The sequence below is a fragment of the Eleutherodactylus coqui genome, chromosome 5 (assembly GCF_035609145.1).
Source record: "Eleutherodactylus coqui strain aEleCoq1 chromosome 5, aEleCoq1.hap1, whole genome shotgun sequence".
In the NCBI taxonomy this organism is placed as follows: domain Eukaryota; kingdom Metazoa; phylum Chordata; class Amphibia; order Anura; family Eleutherodactylidae; genus Eleutherodactylus; species Eleutherodactylus coqui.
The window spans coordinates 255529475-255550864 of NC_089841.1; the positions used below are offsets into that span (position 1 = coordinate 255529475).

The 21390-nt window shown below is 46.2% G+C and overlaps 1 protein-coding gene across 1 annotated transcript in view; it reads right to left on the reverse strand.

The window, feature by feature from the left end:
* Positions 1–437: 437 nt before the first annotated feature.
* SLC25A42 (solute carrier family 25 member 42) overlaps positions 438–21390 on the reverse strand; it is a 40418-nt gene continuing 19465 nt past the window's right edge. Inside the window, exons 3-8 of the mRNA XM_066604539.1 lie at positions 20119–20233; positions 19490–19515; positions 15682–15848; positions 8350–8466; positions 7131–7282; positions 438–5668 (exon numbers count right to left, since the gene is read on the reverse strand). Coding sequence (XP_066460636.1) covers positions 5343–5668; positions 7131–7282; positions 8350–8466; positions 15682–15848; positions 19490–19515; positions 20119–20233 — 903 coding nt within the window. The 3' untranslated portion in view covers positions 438–5342. The remainder of the gene's footprint in view (positions 5669–7130; positions 7283–8349; positions 8467–15681; positions 15849–19489; positions 19516–20118; positions 20234–21390) is intronic.

Below are 21390 nucleotides of genomic sequence, written 5' to 3' on the forward strand. Positions count from 1 at the left end.
GAAACCATGAGAGCCCTTACACTTACATTCTCTCATCTCTCTATCGATGGGCGGCTTAGCACCAGCATGAGAGTCACGCGGCGCACAGCCAGTATGCAATGACACTGCGTACTTGCTGCGTCCCGCCAATCGCCATGCACTGTCTTGGTCTGTGGGCAAATGTAATATGCGCCAAGACAGGATATGCTGCGATCTTTAGTGTGCCCGTATTTTGCACAATACGTGTGAGCGGGGACATGGGAGCGTGCGGCAGATTAGTACAGCGAATTCCGCACATAAAACACATGCATGTAACCCGCTGTCACTACGCGTTCGTGAGCCCCCCATCTCAGAGCCGCACCGCCATACACTAGCAGTAATTGATCTAGCAAGCACCTTCGGCAACACTATTGTGTGCAGATCCCAAAACCCCAAATTCAAGTCAAGGAAACGATGGACACGATTTTCTGTTTTATTAAATATACAATCTTTTACAATTATTTAAAATATATGTATTTATTTCTATAAACCTTTTCCAAAAGTGCTGGCGCAGCAGACCGAGGGGCGACGAGCATCAACCTCTCTCGTTAGATATTAGAACAGAGAAAACACTTTCGGCAGCAGGTTTGCTGGTTAACATTGTGCAATACTGTAGTTGTGCGTCTCTGTGCAATGTGCTTTCTCGTAGCGCGTTACTTGTATGCGGGCTCAAAGTAGAGGTTTCACATGGCTAGCTGCTATCATGTAGGCAAGAAAACTAAATGCTAGGGCCGAAATAAAAATACAGGCACGGAAATGATCCGCCGCTACGTCACCGCGATCAACAGGAACCTCATGTACATTCAGGTCATCAAGTCACAATCGGGTCTGGCATGTCGCGACTAAGATCCAATGTTCTACAACACTGATGACCATCTTCTAGGCTTAATCATGTATTTGTGCAAAAAACAAAATCTATTCCAGAGCGCCCGCTCCAAGGTTTTCCCACCCCCCGTGATGGATCGGATCCTACTATTTGGCACTAGAAGCCAGGCTGATAAGTCACACTGCTCTTAAAGCGACCCTCCATGCCTGGACAAACAAAGATGGCCGCACCAGCTTCTCGGATGACCTGATGTACACAGTGCATTAGTATGCATTGGTAGTCTCAGGGTGTATTCACACGGGTGAGTTCTGTCCGATGGCGATATGGATGGAGCTCAAAGGTGTTCAAAATACAGCGCTTTCATTGCATTTATTCATGAGTCATTTTTCTCTTGCTGCAAGATTGAAGTGTTGCGACATGTCCTATTTTTGCGAGATTCCTTGTAAGGAATAGCCCATTATTTCCTATGGGGTCTTTAACCCTAGAACACCCGAGGTGAGTCTTGGACTCCTGCCAGGTTTTTGAGAATTTGCGGTACTTCCTTCTAGCTTCGCGTAATTTCACCTTCACTATTCCTCCATCATGTTGCTCCACGTAGAACACGATTTTGCGCCTTCTTTCTACATTATCTATGAACCAGATAAATGCAATTACTTAATTTTGTTACACAGACACCTAAAATGAGTCTGATGGGCTCCTAAACTATTTCACAGGTCACGTGTTCTTTTCGCCTTCATGCTTTGCTGTGGACGGTAGATAATGTATCGCAGTGGCTTGAAATACGACACAGATGCTGTCGGGCAGAAGCGAACATCTGACATGTAATAAGGCTCCATTGGTCAGGGGTTTGAGCCACTCAGCTGCTGGTACTAGCTGGCTACTAGAATGTGAATAAAAAGAAAGCCAAAAGACAAATCTTCCTTCCTGATCTAGCTGTAGATTTGGTTCCGGAAGATATTGGATGGAGGTCAAACAGAAAAGCATCACTCAGTCTATAGAAAACATTGTTTCACCTCATTCCAGTGGAAATTCACCTGTTACGTCAGATAAAGTAGGTGCCACTTATGTGATCCCAAGAAACGACGTATGCAAGAAATTGTGATAATTGTAAGAAAAATGTGCGCAGTGAAGACTGTTCAGGAAATGCCAAACATGTTTAAAAGTCAAGTGAAGCGGTCATTCAAGCAGCGCCGGCAGGATACACCAGGTTGGACTGGAAGCACTGCTCCAACTCCTGTGTAGTGGTCAGAGCTTGTAATTACAGGCTGGGGTCCCTCTAATTTCAACAGCAGCTGCATCTGCAATTATGATTGCCGGTCACTACACAGGGGTCGGAGCAGTGGCTTCCACTCAGACCCCGGGGTATCCCGGATGGCGCTTCCTGGATAACCCTTTTAACAGTGCAGTAATACTTGCTAACACGAGTCTCAATATCTTGTGTAAGAGAGAGGTTAATAAAGAGTTTCTAGGATAACTTATAATGTGCGTCAGTGATATTCTCAACCGCTTAATGGTGAAATAACAAATAGTTGACAAAGGGGTCCTGTGAAACATGTGATACAGCGCTCTGAATTGTGAGTCTAATGGAATGACGTTGAGGGTCCATGGGAGTCAAAAACCGTAGGAGTTCCAGGATTAAGCAAAATCCATTGTGATCGCATTCAGAATCGCAATCTTACAAGACTGATGTGGGTGTGACTGTCTCAAACAGATATCACGCTGCCCGTGTAACTACACCCCCAGACATTACAAGCTGCTCTGACTGGTCGGCATGGCTCATGTGGGCAGCACTCATTAATCAAAGCAGGTGTAGGGTCTTAGACTAACAATGCAAACTAACACGTCAGAGAGGCTGGTGTGGCCATCTTTATTTGCCCAGGTTCGGAGGGTCGCTTTGAAGGGACCAGTGAAAAGGGAAGATGTATCAAAATTAGTGCAAAGGCAAAGTGACCAATCTGATTCCACATCCCATTTTTCAGAAGTCCTTTGGTACGAGGGAACGTCTGCAGCTCTACTTTGCACTGATAGTTCTCCAGCCAAAACTGCTAGCACATATTTGTCTCGGGCTCGTCCGTGATTGTTTTCATGCGTTCACCTGTTGTATTGTACTAAACGGAGGTTTGACAAACCCTGTTCAAACCAAGCGGCACATAGTGTGTCTTATAGGACACTCCGGGCTTTGTTCTTCAAACCACAGCCATGACTGGCTCCGGCTGCGTGTGACATACCGCCGCGCCGCTAGTGAAAGGAAGGCTTCATACTACAAGGAACAATAGTAAAGGCTTAAACATCCAGCTAACAGTTGGAACGATTCCAGTAGTTGACCATCATTACAGAACCGCACCAGGAAATGATTGCCATACAGTGCATTTCCATATCCGCTGCTTCACTGATGATATTGGCTCCAGTCTGGTCTCCCATTGTCCCACATAACGGCCGCTGGGCTGAATCGAATCTTATAGAAGACCGGAAGTCACCATCTCTACTTAGAGACGGTGACGTTCGGTCCAAACAAGAAATCCTGTAAGGTTCAGCTAGTCACACCACAGGTCACGCGGGACAACAGCAACATCTCATCAAGGAAGCCGCAGATAAATACAATAACTTCGCCCATAAGCACTTAGAGAGATTCCCCGGAGTCGCTCTTCAGCGGTCACATATAAAACCTCTACGGCACTTTTCTGGCGTTTATGTGACTCGAAATGACCGCAAATTGCACAATTCCAACCTGACCTGTAAGAGATGCGGATCAGCAGCGACCAGGGAAGCGCTAAGATGAGGATCACCTCCTATGATCTTAAAGCATTCTGAGCATTTAAGTGTCCAGAGATCCCCTTTAATATGGATCCATTAGCTGAACGAGGAGAGGGAAGAGTAGGTCCAAACAAAGCGATCGCCCCACAACTGCTCTTCCGCCATCAGGGGTCATAGATGCCAATGGACAGTATAGAAGGCGGTTGTGATCTCCATACACTGGCATCACCCTAAGCTTTGGGTACAACAGAAGCAGTACACAGAGATTTGTAATCCCTCCCAGACTGCGACTCGCATGAAAGTGAAGGCACATATCAAATGTTCATGAGACGTGTCCACTTGTATACAGACACACGGCACACAAGCAGCGTATGTAGACAAAGTGCACATGTATATATATTCATCCACCAAGCGATGGCACTTTACATGGTTCTGCTGCTGAAACGGTACAACTATTTTTAAAGGCAATGCTGCAATCCTGTGCCACAACCTCCAGGCCCAAGAAACCATATAATAAAACGGTCATAAACCAGGGTACGTTTGGCTTGTGCTGTCCTGTTTATGGAATTGGCCTTGAAGCCCAGTATGACTATTATTTATCTAACCAGAAGTGATTAAAGGAGATGTCCGGTTGCAAAGTATTGATGCGCCTACGATCATTAGTAGATTGGTTGAGCCAAGGTCCAGGACCTCCACCGATCAGTTGTTTTCTGGGCCGTTACACTCGTGTACAGAACAGATTTCTGCAGGAAGCGGAAAGCTTCATTCTCACTGCAGTGGCCAGACTTGGTATTACAGTTAAAGTTTCTATTCTCTTTAATGGCAACATGGCCATCAGTACCACACCTGGAAACTGCAGTGGGAACAAAGAGTTCTCCTTCCGGCAGGAATCGGCTCAAGTGCACCAGCACACTGACCGAGAAAACAGTTAATCTGTAGGGATTCTGGGCAGCAGACCCCCGATGATATGCCACTGAGATCTTATCCTGCGGATTGGCTCATTAATGGTTTGCAGCTGGACAGCCCCTTTAAAAATGGAACCATCAGCTACTTTTAGCCCTTTAAGCCAAGTCTATGGGCTAAAAGTAGCTAACTTGCTTAGTCCGGGGATGTAGGTTTTGCACTTACCTTCCCCACCGTTCCCCTGGTGTAAGCTGCCGCTGAATGCACTGAGCGACGGCACCTAGTAGTGTGTCTATTCTAATTCTAGAATGTGAGGACTACTTAGCACGCTGCTCGATGCACTGAGCGGTGCCTTCCAGCATTGACATCGGGAAAAACAGCAGGGAAGGAAGGTATAAAACTTACATCCCCGGACTCTGCGGGTCACCTTTCAGCCCATAGGGCTAAAGGTAGCGGACATTCCCTTTAAGAGATTACAAACTCAGCAGCCTATTATGACGCAGCTGCGGTACACAAAGGAATGCTGGGGTGACGATAACAGAACTGTATGAAGAGTGACAACGATTGTACTTGGCTAATTAGCTCCTCGGACATAAAACCCAAACTGTACCCCCCATTCTGAACAATAGCATTACCACCTCCTGTTTTGGCAACAGTAACTTCTCTCCTGTAGCCACATTGCTTTGGCTATCTAAACTAGCACCATTTTCTTTAAAAATGCAAAGTGAACCATTTCCTTCACTTTCCGAAGGAGGGATGTGCTCTTCTAACATCTTGACTTTCAAAAAGAACCTCCTGAAACAGCAAACAGGTTAAACAGTACCATCCAACGCCCGTCCATCTACCGCTGGATAGCAGACACTCGCTGGAGCTTCTTCAGAAGGATCTGTGTGAGATCAAACGTAGTAAAGCTTATCCCGACGGCCACCGGACCCTTTACCCAATTCATGCTAAGGCCTTTATACAATCCACGGATGACTCCTTCTTCTGCCACCACCTCCCGCATGGTCCCAAGGATGGAGCTGTACGTATGTCCAGTAATGCCAGCAGTCTGCATGCGTCTCCTCACTACATCCAGTGGGTAGGAGGCCGACTGACCGAGGAGTCCGGCGCAGGCGCCAAATAGCAGCCGTTCCAGAGGATAGGGTTGTGTCCTGCCACTATGCTCTAAAGTGACAAATGCAGAAAGGAGCAAGATTAGAACAATATGAAGTACATCAAATAACGTCTTTGTCCTGTATTAGTACAAGCATTCTGCAGGGTAACAACCATGTACCCCTCTTTATATTAGGATATCTATTAGATGCGCTCATTAAATGGAGCTATAAGCACTTTTATTTTGCCCCAAAAAAAGACACGATCAGATCGTTTGTCGGCCGATCGGGGGCACTTACACAAAGACAGATCGGGGGAATGTATGTTTGCGCTCGACCATCGGTATATACAAAAGAGCCTTTAGTCATGACATACGTGATCAGTGGGGGTGCTAGCTGTCAGACAAGCGTGCAGGACTAATGTACATGTCATATAGGAGTTACGTTAACCATTTGTATACAGATCTCATCCATAACTGGGGTGACGAGGGATAGTATGCAGTCTGCGTGTTGGGATCATACAAAGCATATGGAAACCACTGCACAATCCTTGCATCATCTGTTAGGGCTCCTACAGACGAGCGGAGGCTTGGATACGCTCATGATAGAGTAACATAATTGCACTGTGAGGGAAGCGCTATTGCGCGTCTTACTGTACTTTTCTGCGCTGCCGGGACTGTTAACATCGGCGCAGGACACACCCGGCCGTTCAGCCGAATTAGTCCCGGGTGTTATTGGTTTCCCTGCAAAAATCACGCAGTTCAATGTGCAATTTTGCGTGGATTAGGCGAGAACGTGCACCCCCATAGACTATGGTGGCGCACAGTAAAGGAGCATGTTGCGTATATTTTCACGCGTGCAAAATTTGTGCGTAAAAACGAATGTGAGGGAATGAAATCAATGGGTTCTATTGTCTGTTTTGTGTGAGCAAATTTGCGTGCGTAAAAATGCCCGTCTGCAGAAGCCCTTCGGGTACTCAGCAAGTACTCACTAAGGGTGCTTCTACATGGGATGACATCGCTGACTGCACGGAGGTAGAGAGCCGGGGATCGTTCCAGCCACCCGCCTCCATTCTCTGTAAGCAGGCAGTCATTCATAAGTGATAACTGCCCGTTTACGCGGAACGATAAGTCATTCAGTACACATGCATGCAGAAACTGAATGAAGAATGAGAAGTGAAAGATTTCTCATTCGTCGTTCAGTCGGGGGATGCATGTACACTGAACGATTATTTGCTTAGATTATCGCTGGATCGGGAAAATCTGAACAGTAATCCTTCCGTATAAAAGCACCTTAAGCCGCTGCCAGATCCCTACAGTAGAGTCTTATCTAAGAGGCAAGTTGAAATTCAAGAGGACTCCTCCTTCCTTCCCTAGCAGGGGGTCATACACATAAGATAGCGGGCCAATCCCACCAAAATCAACCAATGTGTACGGGTACTTAGAGGGAAGGAGTTCTGCTGAAGTCCAATAATTATACCAGTTATTAACCCATGACAGTAATGTGTGGAGTGGATACTTGATAAGTCTACTCACCCGAGTGGAGCTTCTTTAATGTCTCATAAGTAAAGAAGCTGATTCCTGCATAGGGAATGACTCCTAGAATAGTGGGATTGAATCCCCGATACAGAGATTTCAAGCCTTCCTCTTTGGACATTCGCATGAAGACATGAATAATGTTACTGTACCTGTAAAGGACAAAGCATTGTAGCATTAGTGGGGAAGTAACAGAGTTTTTCTAAAAAGCATTAAAGTTTATACAACTACAAGTAACATAAGACAACGCCCACGGCGCACGAGTAACGGAGAACCATTACCACGCTCCAGCAGCCTCCATGTAGCCGTCCACACCTGATCGCTCATTTCTACACATTCCCTTTCGTTTAAACAACTGTATAATTTTTTATGTGCCATTAAATTTAGAAGAAGCGCCTGGAAGACGTTCATCCGAAGAGCACAGAACATCACTGGCCTTAACAGAAGAGGCACAGGCACAACGCAAGGGACGTATGTATTCAAGCTCAGCCTGGCCCACATGGGAACAGGCAAGTCCCTCCCATCCCCACCCACCCCGTTGGCCCGGAGCGGTCCCCCAGCTGCATTAGGGCTCCTGTTCACAGGCAATGATTCACCATCGAATCACGCTGTCTGAGGCTTTCAATAGCGTTTCTATAGAAAGCGAAGCCCCTCTGTTCATGAGCGGAGAATTATTGAGATTCCCCGCTCGCAGCCAGCAATTCGCAGCAGATCCGCCTGCCGACTCCTGCAGCAGAGATACCGCGGGATACCGCAACGCCCGTGGACAGGCAGCCTCACACCCACTGCACTACATACAGATAAGCAGCGCACAGCACCATGTACGTGTTCAGTAGGCCCCAATGAATTTTACTGTTAGGCCCCAAGCACCCTAGTACGACTCCATGTATTAACCCTCTTGCCACAGAATTCTGGTTTTCGAAGTCAGAATTTTAGGGCAAATGCCAAAATTGCGACTTCACGGCGCTTCAGAATTACTAGAATTTACACCGTGGGGATTTTTGTAGGGATTGTTCTGCAGACACCTACACTGTCTAAATGTGCTGTTATATGGAACGAGCGAAAGGGACCGCTAGTCGTTCAGTCTAAATGTGCACGAATGATAATTGAGCGAGGATCATGAAAAAATAAAAACCTGCCGCACGACTGAAAGATGCCAGAAGTGGAAATGAGGAGCGCAATAAATGACAGAGAAAATACTAGACAGCTATGAACTCACATCTCCTTCGGCGTCACAGCCATACGTGCACGAACAAGATCCAGTGGATAAGTAAACATTGTAGCTGTTGTACCTGCGAGCGATCCTGCCAGGAGGCGGGGGATGGGCGTCAAGGCACTGGGGAGGGAGAAACAAAAATAAATAAATAATGAGCCGATTTTTTTTTACTTAATAAATTCTGAGGATCACAGCGATGTAATAGTAACATAGTATGTAAGGCCGAAAAAAAGACATATGTCCATCCAGTTCAGCCTGTTACCCCCCCCCCCCAATGTTGATCCAGAGGAAGGAAAAAAAAAAAAAACAAACAATGGAGGTAGAAACCAATTTTCCCCATTTAAGTGGAAAAAAAATTCCTTCCCGACTCCAATCTGGTAATCAGAATAATCACTGGATCAAGGACCCTTTTGAGATTATTAATGATTAGAACATGTAGTAAAATATGGTTTTCTTGGACTTACAGGGGTAAGCCCCATGAAGGTAAGTGAGTACAGCTTGCTGAGACATAATTACTGGTGCCACCTCCAGGTGTAATAAAATGCTGCCCTAACAACTGTATTTTGCCAAACTTCTCCAGCTATTGATTAAAGGAGATGTCCCGCGCCGAAACGGGTTTTTTTTTTTTTAAACCCCCCCCCCGTTCGGCGCGAGACAACCCCGATGCAGGGGTTAAAAAAACCACCCGCACAGCGCTTACCTGAATCCCGGCGGTTCGGCGTCTTCATACTCACCTGCTGAAGATGGCCGCCGGGATCCTCTGTCTTCATGGACCGCAGGGCTTCTGTGCGGTCCATTGCCGATTCCAGCCTCCTGATTGGCTGGAATCGGCACGTGACGGGGCGGAGCTACACGGAGCCCCATAGAGAAGAGGAGAAGACCCGGACTGCGCAAGCGCGGCTAATTTGGCCATCGGAGGGCGAAAATTAGTCGGCACCATGGAGACGAGGACGCCAGCAACGGAGCAGGTAAGTATAAAACTTTTTATAACTTCTGTATGGCTCATAATTAATGCACAATGTACATTACAAAGTGCATTATTATGGCCATACAGAAGTGTATAGACCCACTTGCTGCCTCGGGACATCTCCTTTAAGTTGAGCATGTAGACGCGTTTCGAGGTCGGTGAACCTCTTCCTCAGTACTTATTGGGAATATATGCAATTGCTGAATCTTCTATGCGAGATACACCATCAGCATCCAGACATGTATCCCTGCAAGTACTGAAGAGGTTCATTGAGCTTGAAACGCGACTACATGCTGGATTTAATCAATAAGTAGAGAAGTTTGGCAATATACAATCTCATCTAATCAGAATACAAAAATATTTTTTTCTCCCTTATCTATATGGTCAAAACGTTCACCCAGCTGGGTATAATGTTACTTGGGGTGAGCTGCATATTTTGAGACTCTTTCGCTGTATCTCTGTAACCAATCCCTAGCTTACCACCCTTCAAAAAGAGGACATATGTCCATGTAAAAGCGACCTTACACAGGCTTCCACCATCCTTATTGAGTGGTCAGTAATTCCAAGGCTGGAAACACAGTTTTAGTGCACCGTTTGATCCACAACCAGAAGTTGTTACAAAAAGGGCTGGAGAATACAAAGGAAGAACTTTTTCCTGCTGGATCCACTTCAGGCACCTCTAACTACATGTGTGATTCCAGCCTTTTACCAACCTCGTAACTTTGGCTTTAATTCTGCGTCATTGAAAATACGACGCAGGATTAACCCCTTCCCGCTGCAGGGCGTAAGTTTACGTCCTGGCAGCCTGGTACTTCCCGCAACAGGACGTAAACTTACGTCCTGGAGATAGCGCGGGATCATATGTGACCCGCGCTATCCCGCAGCGGGAGCCGGGTGTCAGTCACAGCCGGCGTCCCGCTGCAACAGCGGGGGGGCATCGGAGTTGCGCCCCCGCTGTTAACCCCTTCCCTGCCGCGATCTAAGTAGATCGCGGCAGGGAAAGAGTTCACTGAGGGAGCGCGGCTCCCTCTGTGTCTCCGGCCGGAACTCGCAATGTCATCGCGAGAGCCCGGCCTGTCACCATGGCAACAGGACGCCAGACACTGGCGTCCTGTATTGCCTATGCCTAGGATCGCTGTATAAGCGATAAGGCATGGGAGAGCAGTAGCTCTGCCATGCCTTATAACAGCGATCATCAGGGCAGTGGTTAAAGTCCCTCAGAGGGACACAAACAGTGTAAAAAAAACAAAGATTAAAAAAAGAATTAAAAAAATGTTTAAAAAAACCCATTTTTTTATGCTTTTTCTCAGATTAGCATAAAAAAAAAAAAAAGGTAAAAAAAAAATAAAATCCCACATATTTGGTATTGTCGCATCCGTAACGACACGTACAATAAGTTGCACATGCTTTTGACTGTGCACGGAGAAAGACGCTAAAAAAAACGCTAAAAAACTGAGGCAAAATGCTAATTCTTAGCATTTTGCCTCACTAAAAACGCAATAAAAGTGATCAAAAAAGCCATATGTACCCCAAAATGGTACCAATAAAATCTACAGCTTGTCTCGCAAAAAATAAGCCCTCATAGAGTGCCGTACATCAAAAAATAAAAAAGTTACAGGACTTTGAATGCAGCGATTTAGAAAAAAAAAAGATTTCCAAGAAAAAGGGTTTTTATTGCAGAAAAGTGGGAAAACCTAAAAAAAATGTAAGAATTTTGGTATCGTTGTAACCGTACCGGTCTGCAGAAAAAATGGAAAGTCTCATTTATGCTGCATGATTAACGCTGTAAAAAAAAAATTAAAAAATCTATGGCAGAATTGATGCGTTTTCTCTCCCTGCTATCATTAAAAAAAAAAAAAAAAGTTTTACAATATAGTCTATGTACCGAAAAGTGGCACCGATAAAAACTACAGTTCGCCACGCAAAAAACAAGCCCTCATACGGCCGCGTCGACGGAAAAATAAAAAAGTTATGACTTTTGATAAACGGAGAAGAAAATCCGCCAAAAATGGTTGCGTCCTTAAGCTCAAAATAGGCCATGTCATGAAGGGGTTAAAGCTTCTGCAATCTGGCAGGAGCAGGTTGGGTCCACAGAGGTCAGTCACAGCCAAGGCGATTACCCTCTTCTGTATTCACTTTTGTAGGCTACATAGCGCTCAATGACTGCCAAGTAGTGAACAAAGGCGGCAGAAGTGCCGCTATTGGACCCGGCAATGACGTGATTATCAGATGCCCAGTGGCTTGTCAGAGCTTCAGGAACCTAGCAGACCCAGATCAGCTCTGTTAGTGACTGTCACACTAGGGGAATGTTTTTCCCTGTAACTGGTGAGATAGATTAGATGGATAGATTAGATTAGATAGTGTGTATATCTAAAAAAAACTAAAACTATTCATTCTATCCATCTACACACACCACACACATACATACACCCCCAACCACCTCAACTGTCGCCATATCCACCCTGTAATCCGAGACGATGCGAATTATATATTAAGACATCTGCATAAATATACTAATTCTAAAAATAAGCTATAAATAAATAAAAAAATTCCAGCTTAATTACCCTTAATAAAATAGATATTAAAATAGCCATATATGCCTGTTATATAAAACACTCAAAAAATATTTTTCGTAGCTGAAGGGAAAAAAAAAAGGCATAAAACCAGCACATGCGTAAAATCACTTACGAGTGTCTGGTACTTTAGGACCGAAACACCCTGGGGTCCTTAAGGGGTTAAAGATTATTTGGAAATTATTTTTTTTTACTTGCTGGAATTAAAAAAAAAAAAAGGGAGAGAAAGCTGAAGTATGGAATAGGTGACTTAAATTACAGGGTAATACACAGAACCCAAAACGTGATCACTGCCTGACTTCTGTGCTAGACAGCATTCAAGCTACACATCAAGTGTCTCTAGTAAAGCAGTACGCAAATCAGTCACATGACAAGAAGTCAGCATTGTGACCGAGGCACGCTGTGATCTGTATGAGGATACTAGGGATTCTTAGGATATTATAGTACCAGTGTTTTTGGTAGCCACACAGCTCTGCTACATGTCCATCACATACAGCTCTGCTACATACATTCTTCATCCCATACAACAGGGTTCACAAGCAGCACAGCATTCAGGATGAAGTACCTGTGATGTCACAGTCAAGCTCCGCCCCTGATCACATGACGGTAATGTCATCACAGGTCATTCATCTACGTGCAGATCACATCCCCTACAAACCCCCCACAGGCCTTAGTTGCTATGGAATACTAACAAACATCTAGCCGGACAGCAGCCATGTGCGTAAAAGACCTGTGATGACCAGACAGTCATGAGATCAGGGGTGGAGCATGTAACTCACTCACTCATGGACGTACCGGTGGTCGTTATATTTTGACTATTTTATCACGTTCACAATGCATTATTATGTTTTGTAATTTGCAGCTGATGCCCTAAAAGGGCCATTTACACGGAACGATTATCACGCAAAATTCATTCAAACTAACAAAAACGTGTAATAATCCTTCTGTCTAAAAGCACCTTAAGACATGCCATAAAAGAGTGAGCACTAGCAGGCGCCTCAGCATCCCTGTGAACAGTCCCTTATTACATACACTGCAGCTTCTCTGCCTCAGGACTGATGGAAGTCACAGCCAGTGGTTACAATGTTATGTACAATGTAACAACAAAACAAGTAACTTTAGTTAGAGATCAATGGGAGCGCACGCAGCCTGCAGCTCTGGTCCGCACACTGACAGGACAGGGAGGTGGGCAAGTATAAGAACTACCTCCCCACGCTCCAGCGCCATCACAGGTTCCCTTTAAACAGACACATCCCAGTTTCTGCAGCAGTTTTTTTTTTTGTATTTGAGCCAACGCCAGAATCGATTCAAATGACACAGGAAGCATGAAGGAAGGACCTCACTTCTGGCTGTGCCTCAAAAACTGCATTTTCAAGGAGGGCGTGGAGAGAACACCTGTGTGAACCTGTCCTGAGGCGGATTCACACACAATAGGACAGACATTGGGGACTTGCTTTTGTGGAAAAAACATGATGGACTTTAAAGTCCATAGAAAAATACCATAAAGTTTACATACATAGTAGTTTGATATTTTTTTTTTTTTTTTTAAACTAAACTTTTTTTTATAGAACATCAAAGACCTGTACAAAATGTACACAAAATAGGGAAGGAATGTGGTTGAAAAACCTTGAAAAAAGGGGTGTGAAGGATTCCTGACCGGTGTGTCACCAGTTCTGTATATACGTGGCAGCTTGTACTTCACTGGATTTGTAGTCTTTTATTCTTTTCGAAACAGAAGGTCTCACAAAAAAAGGCTGTTGAGTGTCAACGGCTGCTGCACACAACTGTATGGCAAGCAGATGCTTCCACCAGGGCCATGGGTTGTGTGTATAGCACGACCGTGATGTCAACAGGGCAATGCTGCGCACAGCCATGCAAACAGTTATCTTCTCTATTAAGCTCATGATTGATAAGCTGCATACCGGTTTCCCCCTGAAAATAAGCCCTAGTTACAATTAATAAGAAATCAATAGGAATGCATTCAGGGCATAAAACAGGGCAGTAAAAACACAATTGCTGAGTTTTTACTGCACTTTTCATGCAGGTCAGCCGACTCCGTTACCGAACACGCTCGGTCCAGGTCCTTCCCGGTGCTATCCAGAGCCCTGGCGCACATATCTATCAACTGAGCGTTTACATCAGAAACACGAACCTCTCGTCTTCGGTCCCTCTTACACAGGACAGCATGTTGTAAGCAGATGCCCAACAGCTTGTCCCAGTGATAGTCGTTCCTGTTCCTGCACAGGAACGAGCACCACTCAACGAATGGAGGTGGAGGATCGTTCTGGCCCACCCGCCTCCATTCACAGTAAACAGGCAGTCCTTCATAGAGGAACGACCGCCTGTCTACACGGGCCGATTCATCATTTAGTTTTATGCCTGCAGAAACTGAATGACTAACGAGAAGCAAACAAAGTCTCATTCATCGTTCATTCTTTGGCCCACATAAAAGGGTCCTTAGTGGTATTGTTGTGTGAACAATTAAGGATCGGCACTGTGGCCGTATAATATTTAACAAGCTGGAAAGCAAATTACTTTGCTTGTTTTAACTTCACTTCCAAAGATGCCAACTAGTGTTCCTGAGGAATACAGCAGCCCGAGTGAAGAAGGCAGCCGAGGTGTAGAGACTGGAGACTGACTACACTACATACCAGCCTGCATTCAGCCGGAGCGCTCCTGCATTCAAAGCCGGCTTTTTCACAGTCTTCTGACTTAGGAGCCTACATTACATATCCTTTTGTCCGGTACTTTATAAATAATGGCTGATTATGCTGTAATAGGAGTTGGAGACGAATGTATAAAGTGGTCTTCAGTTTGCTCCCCCTAGATGCAGCCGAGTGCTGCAGAACTGAACTAACCCATATGGAGAGAGCTAGGCAATCAGCGCTCTGCAGCAAAGGAGCTGGGCAATGGGCAAACCAGCAAACAAAGTGCCATTTACATATGAAATAAACAGGAGGCATAGATACTGTTTAAACAAGTAAATCCAATTTACTATTCATTGCTTGGATCAATTTTGCGCCTTATGATCCTTTTGGACGGGACAAGCTGTGGGGCAAATAATGCCCGAAACCCGTCCCAGTGATGCTCGCTCCTCTGCTGTTACAGAGGCGAGGGTATCGCTGACCGTGCTGCCAGAATGGAGGCGTTCTTCCCCCGCCGCCTCCATTCACAGCAGACAGCCGTTCAGAAGCGCATGTATTTACAAGGGGAGATTGGAGCGCAGGAATCTGAATGATAATCGGCCTGTGGAAAAGCACCATTATTCTCTTCCCTAAGTGCCCTCATTCGCACAGTTTTGCTTTTACAAATTTTCTGATGTGGTTACTGGCCACACGTGGTAGTCACGTCTTAAAGGGATTCCGTCAGGTTCATGAACCAGGAATGTCCGTTGCCCCAGTGGGTGTTTATTTGGAAACACTGCGACATTTCCGAATAAATACACCTTGACGTTAGACTTGGAGCTGAGCTCTGAGTCACAGGGATAGGCGGCGCCAGCCTCTCTACCCGCATCAGTCTGCATGCAGTGCGGCCGGCCCCTGTGACTCGGAGCTCAGCTAAGAGTCAAACTGCGAAGTGTATTTACTCGGAAATGCTGAGGAGTTTCAGAATAAATCACCCGTGGAGGCATTGTGTATACCGCTCCCGGGTTCATGAACCTGAAGCCGGAATCCCATTAAGCACTGGTATGTAGTTATGAGCCTTGGTACCTGATCCGCTAGTAGTTTGTGGTCACATTCCTTGGTTTCTTTTACACAAACGATGAAGAGGTCTGAAGTGGATCCGGATACTTACGCTCCTTGAAAGCCATAATAGCCGCCGAGTAGTTTCTTATACTGCTCATGAGCGCAGAACTGTATGGCGGCGTAGGGGATGACTCGCACCATAGTGGCAGAATTGCCTCTCCAGAGACTCAGGAATCCCTCATTGAGGTAAGTGCGGTAGATCAACCTATAAGCTTCCTGTAGAAGAACAGACATTTGTAAGCCCTGTGAACATTTAGGAGCGGACCCACAACTTAATTCTTCTATTACTAACAAAACACACAGTTTTAAAGTGGATGTTTTCTAAAACGTGCGTTTAGACTTAACGATTACCGTTCAAAAAAAGTCATTAAAATGAGAAAAAGCGACAGACAATCGTTTGGTTTATAATCTAGGGAATAGTTCACTTTTTGTACGTCGTTCAGTTTCAGCAGGACTAAGAATCATCATCGGCTTGTTTACTTCTTGTTGCGAGGAATGCGGAATAATGAACAATTTTCAGCGACGATCTGCCTGTCTAAACAGGCTGCACGAGCGCGAATGATTTAGTGGTGACGTCATCAGCTTGTTCAAACGAGAATCGGCTCAGAGCAATAAATGACCACATGGAAGATAAGACCCCAAACGTCCACATTTCATGTAAAAGGACTGATTCTGTCCTTCTGCAAGGACATATACAAGCTGACCGTAGTGCAGAAAAACTCCATCTACATGGACGGGCTGATCTCTGATACCAGATGGCTGATGGGCAAGAATGCTGCTGGAAAATGAGAACTTTTTTCTTTAAAATCTTAATTTTAGACATTTCCATTAAAGTTATTGACTTCCACATAGTCACAAGGCATAAGAGGAGGGGGCCGTGCGGCAACTACCGAATAAAGAGGGCATTGATTACTTTTAAAAGGAGGCCTTCACAGTGAACATGAGATCAGGAGAAGGAGAGGAACTACTTTATAGAGAAATGATTCAGTGTAAATGGTCCTTTTACACCAAGAGAGAAACTCGTGATTCTCGTTTGCACATGCGAGCGAACTGGTGACATCACCACCAGCTCCTTCATGCGGCCTGGTAAGACATGTTGGTAACCGTGAACTTCCCGTTCAGTGTTCCACATTTTTATGAACAATTAGGGTTCAAATACAATGAGAACCCAACGATGATTTTTATGCCAGTTGAAAATGAACGACGAACGAGAAGCGCGCAATTCTCATTCGTCGTTGGCTCGTGTTTAACATGAACAATTATCTATCTGTTTTACTTGACTAAACCATTTTTGGATTGTTCCGTCTAAACACACCTTAACTTATAGAAGATTCATTTACACCTCATATCTGGGCTTAAGGGCCCTTTTTCACGGGACGGGAAATGGTTCAGATCAGCGAAAATATGAACGATTATTGTTTTAAATGGGGGCATGACTAAACGACGAAGGATAAATTCAAATTTACGCATGCATAAAAACTGACCGACGGATGGGCCCATGTAAACAGCAGTCTGTCAATTATGAAAAGCTGCCTGCTTAGGCTGGGTTCACATGGGGCGGATTTGCTGCAAAAATTCAGTGCGGAATTTCGCCGTGGCAAATCCGCATGCGGCCGCTAATCCTGGGATTAGACAGCCATGTGGACGAGATTTCTCAGAACTCTCGTTCCACACAGGACGGCAAATCCGCTGTGGTTAAGCCGGCAGAAGCCGCTGCTGCGGCGCGGATTTGCCAACCGCATGTCTATTTTTTTTTCTGCTGCGGCCACGTTCTCCATGGGAGCGCTGGCCTCAGTGGAAGAGCGAGCAGCTGGGCCGCTTCAAAGCAGCGGCGGGTTTTCCAGCAGCGGTTCTCCCGGCGGAAATCTCGCGGGTTTTCGCTGCAGCCAAACCGCAAGATTTACGCCGAGAATCCACCCTGTGAGAACACTGTGAAAAAAGGCAAGCAGACCAGAATGAGCCCCGGCCCGCTCTGCCTGCAATCATTAGTGATGATCGTTACCGTGTAAAAGCACAAGAGCCATTATTGCAGGAACGACATCTGTGTTTAACAGGTCATCTCGTATAAAAGCACCCTTAAGGAGTCCAGTGGGCGGTCTTACTCGAGTGACTGACAGCGTTCACTCTATATATGCATACAGAGATAACCAAATCACTGATAGGACCGCCCACTGGACTCTTCAGCTCCTCCTTCTCTATAACATGCTGCCCACAGATCGGAATGCATGCTTTACTTTAGATTTCTTGTCAGGGAGGGCTACCTTAAAGGAGTTGTCCGGCCACACAGGGTAAAAATTTTTATAAAGCTGCTGCTTCCCTTTCAGTAAGGATAGTAACAGACAGCATACAGGGGGTCAAACCGGCCAGCAGATCAGCTGCAATGTCAGTTTATTACCTTAGACTGATCTTCTCTGCAGTTTTCAAAGATGGCGCCTCTGTGCTGCCTTCTCACATGCCCTGCGCCCCCCCCTCTTCTGTGTGCGCGCTCCCGATGGTAGTAAGACATGAAAAGGCAGGATTTCCCTCAGCTCATGTCCTAGCCCCGCCCACGACACGCCCACCTCTATTGAACTGCTCTACAGTCTCTCCCCGCCCAGGCCCCGCCCCCTGCTAAAGTAAAGTAAAACATTTCCCCACACACACACATGCCCTCATAGTGCCCCTCTCACAATGACCCCCCCCCCCCCCCACACACACACACACTTCTGTCAGCCGGGTCAATGCACATACACATCACTGCACCCGCCCCCCCCCCCCCCTTCCCCTGCACACATCCATCCATCGATCTCTCCCACTCCACACACCCCCCCTTCCCCCGGGACTTCTGTCAGCCGGTCCGTGCACACCACACACACATCACTGCACCCCCCCCCCTTCCCCTGCACACATCCATCCATCCATCCATCTTTCCCACTCCACACACACCCCCTTCCCCCGGGACTTCTGACAGCCGGTCCGTGCACACCACACACACATCACTGCACCCCCCCCCCCCCCTTCCCCTGCACACATCCATCCATCCATCCATCGATCTTTCCCACTCCACACACCCCCCCTTCCCCCGGGACTTCTGACAGCCGGTTAGTGCACACCACACACACATCACTGCACCCCCCCCCCCCCCCCCCCCGTGCACACATCCATCCATCCATCTCTCCAACATCTCTCCCCTTCTCCCCTTTCACATACTTTTAAAGTCCCGACAGTGTCTTCTTGGCTCTTGTCCAAGCAGCAGCGGCAGGCAGTCACTCACTCCGCTCTGGTATATGAAACCAGGAAGTGAGTGTACTGCGCATGCGCCGACCGGCGGCGCGCGTCCCCTGCGATGATGAGGTAAAGAGCGCGGTCCCGGCAGAAGAAAGAAGGACTGCGCATGCGCGGAAGGGAAGAGGAGCGTTCCAGCGCCGACGAGAGCTGCTGCCGGCCCGACAAGAAATGCAGAAGATTTCTTGTCGTAACCTGGGACGACCGAGGGTCAACACAGGGGGGGGCACCCCTAAAGTCCAAAACTTCTGTTTGCTTCATTTTCCATGCACAATGTATATTACAAAGTGCATGGAAATGGGCAAACAGAAGTAATGAGATATGATGTTTCTGGCCGGACAACCCCTTTAACTGCTGTTGGAAGAACTTTAGGTGAGAGGGTGATATTGCTGTGACTACTGGGTGGGAGTGGGGAACATTAGAACGGAACAGTTCTAGATTTGCTCATAGGACTGCTTCCTATTAAAACCCATAGGTATGCCTCTTAATATAACAATTGGAAATTTTAAAAGGGTCTTCACCGAACACTCTGAAATGTAAATCACTTACTGGCGCACATAAGCAACAATTTCCTAAGCAAGCATTACTCTTACCTTAGCAGAGAATCTGTTTGAAGACACTGCATAGGAGGTAAAAGAACAACGTATTAGTGGCTGGGCGCTAGCATTGGTAAAATATGAAGTACATTTCATTAGAACATGTATATACAAACTAGTGACTGCTGCATGGAACTGCACATAGGAATGGCTACATACAACATGGGGAGGGGGGGTGGCGAGTGATCTCCACAGTTATCTGCAGGGAGAGGGAAGACTGTGCAGCCGCGGTGTGTTTGGCTGCAGAGTTCTCCCAGTGATCGATCAGCACATTCCCGGATCATTAAGGCAGCGGTCAAGAGTGTTTGGATAGATCAGACTCCCCTGCCTCTGGATAATAAGGTCTTGCTGAAAACTGGATAATATAGTAAATTAAAAAGATACATAACGTCGTTTAATGACATGCCGAATTCTGTGTGACACTGTGACTTACAGTCCTAATTACAAGCTTATTTCCCTGATACAGGTTATGACAGATTAGAAAGCAGCTCTTGATCATTTCCAAAGCCTATTAAGACGAACACTTCTGACTAGTCACATGAAGAGGTTATCTACAAAGTACGATTTAATTACAGGGGGAAAGATCTTCATGTGTAAACTTGTCAGGGGCTTTGGAAACAACTTACCTTGGAAGATGATTTTGGTTCGATCCAATGGGGCAACAGAGGTCTTGGCAACAGCACCAGCCAGAGCGCCAGACATCAACGAGTTAAGGATTTCATTATCATTTTTATGTCCTTTCTACAAAAAAACAAAATACATGCAAATATCAAATTAGACCTTCTTGTATGTAGCAAAAAGTTCTGCCACAACTACGGTTATCGTAGTTGTAGCCCTTTAACAGTTGATAAGGGGCAACCAATTAGTTTTGCTGAAATGAAAAAGCACAACTCAAGTTTCCATTGTGGTACCCAAAAACCAGTCAGGCTCTACTGACATCGCCGTTCAGAGACTCCAGCACAGATCCGGCATGAAATGCAGAGTGAAAAGGTTGTGCTTGCAAGACTTTCATGCAGTAAAAATGCTGGACGGGTGCAGGAACCGAATTAACCCAATTATAGTCAATGGGGTTCATTCAGCACAGTTAGGTCCCGTTATGAGACGGATCCGTTCACCCGGGGGATTCCGTTTTCCTGCTAAAGGCTAATGCCCAAGGACTGATTATCGCTGCGGAATTCACAGCCAGACACCCGCAGCAATGACCGTCCATAGACATGCTAGGTTAAAAGATTCTCCCCTGCCCACAAGTGGAAATCAACTGTGATTTTCCTCTCGCGGGGGAGAATCGCAGCATGCTTTATTCTGTACGGAAAATTGTGCGGATAGCTTCCATTGCAGTCAATGAAAGCCGTCCGTCCTGCGATATTCCGTGCAATGGGCACTGCGGAAGTACTGCGAGAATCTGCGTCACAGTCCAGCGCGTCATGCCCTGCACTGTGCATGCGTGCTGGCCGAGACGTTCGCGGCGGATCCGGAGAGCCGAGTATGGGTTCTCTGTGGAGTGCCGGGTCTAATTTCGTAGTCCGAATCCGACCCGGCCATGGGCATGAGCCCTAAGAGTTAAAGAAAGTCATATCGAATATTGAGATCTCTCCCACCTTTGCACTGAGAAGCTAAAACCTCCTTCTGCGAATGAATGAATTGATTCTCGTATCAGGAAATACACTTCTGGAATTTGCAAGAACATATTAATTCATACCCGCTGAAAGAAACCCAACACCACGAGCAGACTCATAGGGGCACGTACATGTGCAATAGCTTGGCTTAAGGCTGGTTTACAAGGGCTGATGATCACTCAAACCACAGTCTGAGTGACAGCTTTAAGCAATCATTTTGCTTAAACTATTAAGTAGCTACTCAGCTACTTAAGTACCAGTTAGGTGCGTAAATGAAGCCTT